The sequence below is a fragment of the Musca vetustissima genome, unplaced genomic scaffold (genome assembly GCF_032173495.1).
Source record: "Musca vetustissima isolate MV318-11 ecotype Yass unplaced genomic scaffold, APGP_CSIRO_Mvet_v1 utg3141, whole genome shotgun sequence".
NCBI classification, from domain to species: Eukaryota; Metazoa; Arthropoda; class Insecta; order Diptera; family Muscidae; genus Musca; species Musca vetustissima.
In genome coordinates, this window is record NW_026886665.1 from 168,288 (window position 1) to 178,595 (window position 10,308).

The 10,308-nt window shown below is 33.6% G+C and overlaps 1 protein-coding gene across 1 annotated transcript; it reads left to right on the forward strand.

Annotated features, from left to right (window-relative positions):
- The first annotated feature begins 1,027 nt into the window (after window positions 1-1,027).
- On the forward strand, window positions 1,028-9,026 carry LOC133334140 (CCN family member 2). Its single transcript, XM_061542437.1, has 6 exons — window positions 1,028-1,133; window positions 1,862-1,941; window positions 2,016-2,160; window positions 6,017-6,276; window positions 7,849-8,046; window positions 8,682-9,026. The coding sequence occupies exons 1-6, from the start codon at window positions 1,028-1,030 to the stop codon at window positions 9,024-9,026; spliced, it is 1,134 nt and encodes a 377-aa protein (XP_061398421.1).
- The last annotated feature ends 1,282 nt before the right edge of the window (window positions 9,027-10,308 follow it).

The window sequence follows — 10,308 nt, forward strand, 5'->3', positions numbered from 1 at the left end:
ATAAGCAATATGGTACCGCACCATAGTGTTCCGTGCCGTACCATAAACGGATGGGTACACGACGATGGCGTACTGTACCAATACACAGAGGTATGAGTACTAAAAATCGAAGTATTTCACTTGTCAGAACACCAAAAATCGTAGCGTTTCTCTAAAACTAAACCTCTCCTAGCGATTTATTGAAATATGAATGAATTCGATTGAATTCTTTCGTTTCGAATTTTACAGAAACATACCGGTCTTTTCCAAACACTGGTTTGAATCAAATTGTGGACTATTGTGACATTCTGGTTTTGTTCTGTCTGTCGGACTTTTGAAATATTCAAGTCGCCTGGTTGTCATTTATTTTTTATTTTTGGCATACCATGTCTGTTTCCTGTCACTGTCGCCCAACCGAATCGGTGCAAATGCAAAATACAAAGATGCAAAACACACTTATTTACATCTCCTATTACAGCACGTAATTTTATTTTTAATCATTTCTTCTCCATATTGTACAGCAGTGTTCTCCGGAGGTGCCTTTTCAATTGGAAACTTTAATAGGAAATGGTTGTCATTAGAAGGGAATAGCACAACCAGGTGAAGAGCGAATCGTTCGGTGCTGACAATTAAAATTGGGGCAAGTGGAATAATTGTGCTATTATTTATTCCAACATTTCAGCAATGCGAACCCTCAAAAGTATTATTGTTTTGTTTTTGTTTTTGTTTTTTTTTTTCAATAGTGTTGGCGGTTTATTTGGGATACCATTTGTATTTGCAAAATAGTCAGAGTTTGTTTTTTGTAATTAAAACTGACTGAACGCTGGGAATGAGGTGACAGCATTATTTCGACGGTGACAAATATATTTTTTCGTAATTACTTCTTCGACTTGGCGACTCTGTGAACAAAAGGTGGCTGTGTGGGCAGACCACCAATTTGAAAATAATAATTAATGATCACTCTGTATCTATCCATTTCAAATTAAGTGTTATTAAAAATATATAATTATTGTAATTCTTTCTTACTTTATTTTTAGTATATAGAAAAATGCATATTTATCTAGTGCCTCTCGTGGGTATAGTTCTCACAACAGCTGTACCCATAGCTGTTGCAAATCTCTCCTTAGACTTCAAGGTTACCAAGGTAAGTTCTGGTGGTGCAGACTTTAAAATAGTTCAGACATGTCTGATTTCCTTTAATTTCTTTCAGATATCTGCGAGTCCAGGTGAGCATACCCATTACTGAGAAATAGAAATGGAATATTAGCCGATAATGGTAGATGCTAAATAATAATACATTCAATTGTCTCATCTAGTCGATAGTCGATAAAATAAGACCACCTATTATGTTGTTTTTCACATTCAGAATATAAAGTTATAGAACTATAAACAAAATGTACACTTTTCTCTATATCGCTCAGACACAAACACATATTTCAGTCGTCGAAGCCACTATTCAGAAATTTTACTTTTAGTTTCTAATACGTACATTATATGGACACATATTCCCGAACTATACTCGACAGTATGTAGTAGAGTTGGTCATACGGGATTTTCAAGAGTGTCACATGTTTCCAGTTTGTTTTCATTACGAAATTGAGTTCTCTTATCTGGAATCCTAGAGGTTTCCTCATAACACCTAGGTCAATTTTAAGTCATATTGTATTTTAGTTCTACAGCAAATTACGATATTAAAACTTTTATGGCTTCATGAATGCAAGGTTTCTTTAACCGATGTACATGTCTTTATGGACTTAGGTTATAATTCTCAGCCACAGCTTCTGTTAGTTAATTATCGCATAATATACGTAGAAGCAATAAAAATAATAATGCATATACACGTTCTCCATTTTCAAATATACTTGACTGGCATAAAAAACAGCAAATTGTGTTGTGGCCAATACGACCTATGCTCATGGGGAAACGTTCAAATTGGACTGTAGAACGCAATGCGTTTGCGAGGTAAGTCGATCGTATTTCTGACAAATCCCAATACACAGGCCTTATTATTCTTTGCGGTATTTCGTATCTTGCAGAACGGTAGACATGCCTGCTCATCGTTGTGTCCGAAAGAACAGCTTCCAGCTCCCGAGGACACCATATCATGCAGATCTCCGCGACTAGTGGAAGTGCCGGGGCACTGTTGTAAAATGTGGCTCTGCGAGAATCCCTCAGCCGATGGTAAGTAGCAACGTCAACTAAATACTCTTCTTTGTTTTGGCATAGTCTTCGAGAGTTCAGTCAGTCAATACTAGATTTACAGACAAAGTTTGGATAACATCGGTAACTCCTTAAGACTGCGAGTATAAAAAAGAGTTTATGTGTATAAACATGTGTTATGGGTTCTCTAATAATGGGTATTTTATTTCAATTGGTTTGAAACGCTTTAGTAAAAGTAGGTATATACGAAGGCAGTTCGGAAAGTTCTTAGGCTAGCACATAAAGCGCTGTATAAACAGAAAATAGTTAAGTGTTTTGGAAACTTCCATCTCTTATATGAACACATGTTAAATTTTGTTTCGATCTGGCAACTCCTTCATATTGAAACAGATGTTCAAAAAGGACCCATCCACCATTTTTACAATTGAAAAATAAGAAATGCGTGCTTTCATTGCAACAAAAATTGCGGAAGCGTCATTTTTGAACATCTCTTTCTATACGAAAGAGTTGCAATACGCGCTTTTTGTGCTAGGCTAAGAACTTTCCGAACTGCCCTCGTACTTAACATCCGTATATCTAGACTTAACACCATTTAGACTATTTAACTTATCAACGCATACTGCTGTTTTTGTGGTGTTAATTTGAACATTCGAAAACATTTCTCAATCAGACCACAAACCGGTTTGAATGTATGATAACCCAGTTGACTTCAATGTGGTCATTTGATTATAAATCATTTCGCCGATTGAGGTCAGGTAGCAGAAAACATTTCAGCCAACTACTCAACGAATATTAACTCGTAGCCAGACGCATCTGTGATTAATTGCATCGCAGGGTCAGCCATAGGCCCGACGCTTTGCATTTCAACATAAAAATGCGGGCACGGTTGCGAGGTTTACAAATGCAAATGATAGGGCTCTGTTCATTTGTCTGTGACCGAATTGATCTGCATACATATAACACATTATTTATATAAGCGTGTATGTTAATAACATACGATAGGAGAAATTATGTTGAGACTGGATTTGCATATCTCAACATCCAGTCACACATGCATACGTACAGTCAATCACTAAAGTACAGGTTCAAAAATCGCAGTAATTGTTTGTTGTTCAGATGTTGGCATCAGGGACGTACGCAGTATCGAATTTCGGGGGTGGTCCGGTGGTTCGAAATGAAAAATTTAAATTTTTTCATTCCTTAAATATAATATACATAATCATATACTAATTAAGTTATAAAACAGTGTTTTATTTTAATTTTATTTAATATAGTTTGTAAAAATGTTAAATTCGTATACGTTTGTTTGAAAATATAAATAATATTTCTATGGAAAGGCAATATTAATCGTAAAAAAACAATTTAAGCTGAAGACAATACTTCATATTATTTGGGATCAAAATCAAAATTTATACATTCATTACCTTTAACCCTTTCAGTGTTTTTGTCGAATATATTCGACATTTAAAAGTACTCTCTTTCTTTGCGATTTTTCGGTTATCCTATGCCGTTACTATTGATGTATTTGTTTTTGCTGAAAGACAGACGAAACTGACCGAGGGTTAAAATGACAATTGCTATTTTTTCTAAACTATGTCCCTTTATATGATTTTAAATACAAAATTTTAGATTTTTATTCCAACAAAAAAATTTTTGACACTGAAAGGGTAATGTATTGGGTATATATTAAATTTATTTTATACTAACCCTTTCAGTGTCAAAACAAATTTTGTCGGAATAAAAATTTAAAATTTTGTATTTAAAATCATATAAAAGCACAGAGTTTATAAAAATAGCAATTTTCATTTTAACACTCATTTCATTTTTAACAAAAAATAGCAATTTTCATTTTAACCCTCGGGCTGGTTCGACTGTCTTTCAGCAAAGACAAAAACATCAATAGTAACGGTACATAGGATAACCGAAAAATCGCAAAGAAAGAGAGTACTTTTAAATGTCGAATATATTTGACAAAAGCACTGAAAGGGTTAAAAAAATAATCTGTATTACAAATCAAGTCTTCTATCTTTAGAAAAAATATGTATACACCTAATTCTGTTTTTACACGAATTTGAAATAACACGAGTAAATACGACATAATTTGAAATAACACGAATACAAAAAAAAAAAACTAAATTACTTTTTTTACATGAACTATTTATTTATTGAAGAAAATTCTGGAATGCTTTTGCTCAAACATCCCTGCCTTAATTAGAGTAACAACCCTGCATGGCATGAATTTCTGATATGGCAACATTTTATATAATTCTGGTGTGTGTTCTGAGTTATGTCTATGTATGCGTAATTTCTGTTTTACGGGAAATAATGGGTTAACGCGAAATAAAACTCAATCTAAGATAACTGATTTCGTTCAAAAATCTACTGATGTCCCAACACAGTCGGCTAGAAATGATAATGATCAACAAAATCATTCCAGTGATGGCAGTGATATTGTAGTCTTTCGCAAACGTTTACGTTTATTATCAGACAGTGACAATAAATAAAATTGTTTAATGTTTAAATTTTTCTAAATTTTTTTTTATGCTATTTAAATTTTTCTTTATGCTATTTAAGTTTTTGGCAATGAATTCTGGTATTATTTTTTTTTATGAAATCTAAATTTTAATTTATTTTATTATAATTTAGTTTATTTAATAAATTAAAACGAAAATAAATTCTTAAAATAACTACAACAATATTTTTTTGTATATTATTTAGTCTAATTTTAACTTATTTTTTGAGATCTAGAACAAATCTTTTATTTTTGTACTTGGCCAGTATCTTTTTTTACACGATTTTTTTTACACGAATTTCTCGGGAACCATTCTATCGTGTAAAAACAGAATTAGGTGTATCATGTTGTTAGTATTCACTTCAGATTTATGCATTGACATACGAGCTAACGAAGAAGTTGGTCGTGGTACTTTCGCTTTCCACATAGTGATACAAAGATCCGATGCAGTTTCTACTTCGTGTTTACAATTTCGAACATCTTTTTCATAAAATTGAATGTTTTCTTTAAAATCTTAATACAACAATTTTATAATGGCACTCAAATGTAGTGCCATTTGATAATGTTTTAATTATTTTTCATTATCCTGAAATCTGCTTTTCAAATTTACAATTAGTTCGTCCAAAAATAGGACAAATAACGTAGTTCTATAAAAAATTAGGGGTATGTGATCATAAGCTGTGAATTCTTTTTTTTAGAAATTTGGAGAATTCTAATGGAATTAAAAGTTTTCTGTTGTAAAACTAAATTTATTTAGCGAAAAAATAATTTTGGGGGAAGGTGCTTAAGAACAAAGTTGTAAAACATAACACTATCTTCATAACACTATAAACGATGTCGTTAAACTGATTTCGACAGCACACATTTTCAGATAAAATAAAACAACAACATACACATATTTTTTGTTTTTCACAATCATTTCTGAAGTTTCTAATAATTCTTTCAAACATAGTATAGGAGAAGTATATATGGATGACTCCTTTACAAGGTTTTCGTTTCACAAAATCTTCAAAATTGAACCAAATAAATAAGTCCTACTTGGGATTGGCTGCAAAATAATGTTTCAAAATAGCTTATAATCTCAAAACTTTCATCGGATATGAATTTCATATAACATTGACGGGAGTATATAACATATCTAAAACGCGTTCTTTACAGGAATGGAATAAAAACCCACCCTTATAAAGGGGTAGATTTCATATACATATATTCACGTATGGTTTTCATTTAAAAGCTAAGGGTTCATTATTTCTTCAAGAATGTCAAATAATAAAATAAAACACAACATATTTTTTTCGGATTAAGTGTATATAACCAAATGAGATTAATATTTATTTTTCATGTGTCCTCTTTCTATATCGCCAGTGTATGCCACGTGCCACAATTCATCAACCAGTCCGTGGACATCATGTAGCCGGTCGTGTGGTTTAGGAATATCCACGCGATTTACGGCCACCGCAGCTGGATGCAATCAATTGATCAATTTACGGCTGTGTGAAAATCGAAAATGTAGTAGCATTTCGAGAAACGGCTATCACGGTGTGTCGTCTGAAGCGGTCGATTATTTGGCAACCAAAACTCAGAAGACAGTAAGGGAAAAACCCCAGAGCACAAGTCATCAGCACGTGGATCGCCGTCGCAAGCACAAAATGAAGAAGGTGAGTTTTCAACAAAACGCAGCCGAGTAGTTGCACCACCTCGATTATCCATTATAGCAAATTAGATTATTAACTTCGTACACTCCAGTAAATATACAATGAAGAATTAGTAAGGTCCACTTCATTTTAAATACAATGATCTTTGCCGGTTACACATCTATTTCAAACGACGTAATGTATCCAATGGAAGAAGAGAATAGACACAAAACACGTAGCTGATTGATTTCAATCTAATGAGGTACGTGTTTTGAAGTTTACAATGTCTTTCATTTAGCATTTATGGATCAAGAAGTCACGCTCAGATCTCAATCCCGTAGAACATTTATGAGAAATTGTATATGGAAAATAAGATATTGCAATTACACACTGAAGAAAGATGTACGTAATGCAGATCTAAAGGAATGACGGGAAGTTTGAAACTGTTTTTCCAGTTCTATAATCGGAATACGGGTATATGGGGCTAATCCCAAAACGCGGTACACATTAGTTAAATATTTTAAAATAAAAATAGACTTTATAGGGGGGCTATACCCAAAAAAAGGGATGAATATTTATCATTTTGGTAGAGAGATTTGTTATAAAATACCAAATTGCAACAAATTCAGTTGAAAATACTTGCCCAACACCCTCAATATCCCCATATTTTGGGGCGCCGTTATATGGGGGCTAACCCAACAAGTACACCGATATTGATAAGTTTTTGTAGATTAATTAACACAGAATTTGACGCTGATCAAAATGTTTGTACTATATAGGGTCGGAAATGATTATTTCGATAAGTTACAAATGGAGAAACAAACTTAATATGTATGCCCCCCATACTATGGTGGAGGGTATGAAATGCCAAACGTAAAGTTCGCGTGAAATATGTGAGTGGCTGAAAGTAACAGTCAGTTATTTACATTACTGTCATTGGTATAAACACGCATAATTCACACGGATTCTTCTTCATAGACCACATACAGTGCTACTACCCCTTGAATGTTTCGTTTTTAAAATGTCGACACTATGGTGTATCTCCCAATATTCGGTATTTTGGATGCGTTTCAACCGAATTGGCTCTAATTTGATATATTGCATATGTGAAAAATATCAATCTGTCATTTTGGATATAATCCCACGCCTCTTCAACAGAGTTCAGTTTAAATGTAACATTTAAACAAAAATGGTCATTTGTATTCGAAATTTGTCCTGCATTTCTAGTCCTGAGGTTATCATTAGGTACAAAAATCATATTTTCATTTCATTTCTCTAGAAGATCTTTCGCCTTTTTTTACACGCTTCCGGACCAATCCATATAGTTTTTATCGAAGAATGCCGTTTTATTTCGAAGCAATTGAACATTTTTGTTAATCATTCTGGGGGAAGGAAATGACAAATTGTGGGTGAGGTGTTAGAAGGCACTTGGGCCTATATATATATATATATATATAAACAGTTTAACAAACGATTTCGATTTTTTGCCATAACTTACAAAAAACTAACTTGAAAGTGGATATCACATAAAATAGTTTCAATTCAATATATATATATAAACAGTTTAACAAACGATTTCGATTTTTTGCCATAACTTACACCTTACAGAAAAATCGGGATTGCCAACACGTGCAATACTTGGGACCGGCTCGAATACGTTTGGGAGAATGCGTTTCAAGAAAATTGTATCGTCCCAAGGTTTGTGGGCGCTGTTTTAACCAGAGAAAATGCTGCATACCATCCATATCAACAACAATACAGGTAACAATAAAATTTAAAAATATGAAATGTCATATATATATATATTAAATTTATTATATATATACATATATATAGAGTAGACAAAACTTCTCCACGGATCATACTGTATTCGATATGCTTCAAATAGGACAGAATATGGAAAACTTTATGACAGTGCTGTCATACGTAGTGACTTTATATAATTCCAAATCTTACACACTAATTCGTTCAAGGAAAGTGAAATGGGAAATCGACTTTTGTACGAATACATTGTTCTGTACGAACATATTACCTAAATCGGCAACATGTAAATCCTCCGACAGGCATGAAAAATAAGAAATCAACTCAATTACTAAAATACGATACAAAACGTCAAACATTTAAAGGTCGGCAGAACGCATACCTTATTTTTTATTAGTCCTTTTAATTTCGAATTACAAAACTCAAAAAAGGTTCTCACAGCTGAAAATTATCGCACCGACTTTGGTACGTTCAGCGAATTTCGATGCCATTCAAAGATGCTGTCTAAGAAAACGGAATATTGGTGCAATGGCCCATAACAAAACTATCTGTAAATTTATTTTTTCATGTGGCGATCACTTACTCGAAAGGAATTTCACGAATTTGCTATTTTTATATCTTTTTTATATAAACAGGTAGAAATGCTGTGTCCTTTGAATGCTGCTGATCCTGTTAGTATTGTCCAGCAACAAGAAGATCAAATACTTGCTTTTGGTAGGACAGCGCCAACTCTGGCATCACTGTGGGACACCAATTCGTTGGATGGCATCGATCAGGAATTTTATCAATCGCACCAAATGCATATCCAAAATAAGTTCATTGCTATCGAATGGATACTAAAGTGTGAATGCTCCGAAAATGTAAGTAAACAATTCCAAGACAAGATAAAACATGTGTATATACTGCCTGTATACGAGATATCCTGTATACGCATTAATTACAGAATATACACTTGCCAGAATAAATACAACGTTCAATAAATCATTGTTAAAAAACATCGTGTTTTGAGCTTGAAATTTAAGTGAAATGTGTACGAATATTTTTTTCTGGCAGGTGTATGGTGTTACTTATAATGGTACCTTGTACTTTGTGGGTGGATTGTTGTAATATTTATCAAACCCTTCACCAGTCTGTGGTACAGGGTATTATGTCTTTGTGCATATGTTTGCAACACAAACACAATCAACAGGAAACGAGATAAACACATGGTTCCTTCTAAGAATATGCATATAACCACTTTCTGAGTTGATTTATGCATGTCCGTCTTTCCGTCCGACCAATCTCCTGTCCATGTATCCATGTGAACAAAGTACAGGTCGCATTTATTATCTGATTTGGATGAAATTTAACACAAGTCACTTATTTGCTTAAAGAACGAACACTATTGAAATTGGAGAAAATCGGTTAAGATTTCGATATAGATCCCATATATATTTTCCTCCGATTTTGACTAAATGGTGCTCCAGACGCCAACTTTTTGTCCGATCTAGACAACATTTTGCACCGCATACTGAATTAGGACCATTTTAATCCATGTCCGTCCGTCCATGTATTTTTGTGAGCAAAGTACAGGTCGCATTTATGATCCGATTTGGATGAAGTTTGGCACATTCCATTAGTTTGGCCCAAGAACGAACCCTATTGAAATTGAAGAAAATCGGTTCAGAATTATATATAGCTCCCATATATAGTTTCGACACAATTTGGCACAGGGCACTTAATTAAGTCCAGTTTGAAGTCTGTGAAGTTTTGTTGAAATTGGTAAATGGTGCGCCAAACTTCCAATATTTATCCGATTGAGAAAACATTTTGAACAGTGTATTGAGTTAGGTCCAGATAGACGTATGATAAGTTTTACTGAAATCGGTTGAGATTTATATAAACCTCCCAAATATTTTTTAGAAATTTCGATATATCTCCCATATATTCTTTCGTCTGATTTTATGTTAGTGGTTATCCGAGGAGCTTACGTCTGTTAAATATACACGAGATAAAGTTGTGGACAGCGCACTGTGCTGCAGCATAACAAAATTGAGCAACTGCGGTTTGCTCAATTTTGCTCGTTTTCAACAAATGGTGCACCAAATAATCAGAATGGTAACATATATAATAAAATATAAATAAATCCTCATAGAGTAGGTTAAGCCGGCAAAAACATCTAATGTAAATGCCGTTTAAAAGCACACATAAGATTGACACCAGGGGAATATATTGCGTGACGCGTACTAACGTTGTGGAAAGGTGAACACATTACCGCACTAT

Bases quoted from the DNA above. Each gene is read 5' to 3' on its own strand.
- LOC133334140 (XM_061542437.1), top strand. From the start codon at position 1,028: ATGCATATTTATCTAGTGCCTCTCGTGGGTATAGTTCTCACAACAGCT. The intron at 2,161-6,016 runs GTAAGTAGCAAC...CTATATCGCCAG, and splicing joins CGAGAATCCCTCAGCCGATG to TGTATGCCACGTGCCACAAT. The intron at 8,047-8,681 runs GTAACAATAAAA...TTATATAAACAG, and splicing joins CCATATCAACAACAATACAG to GTAGAAATGCTGTGTCCTTT.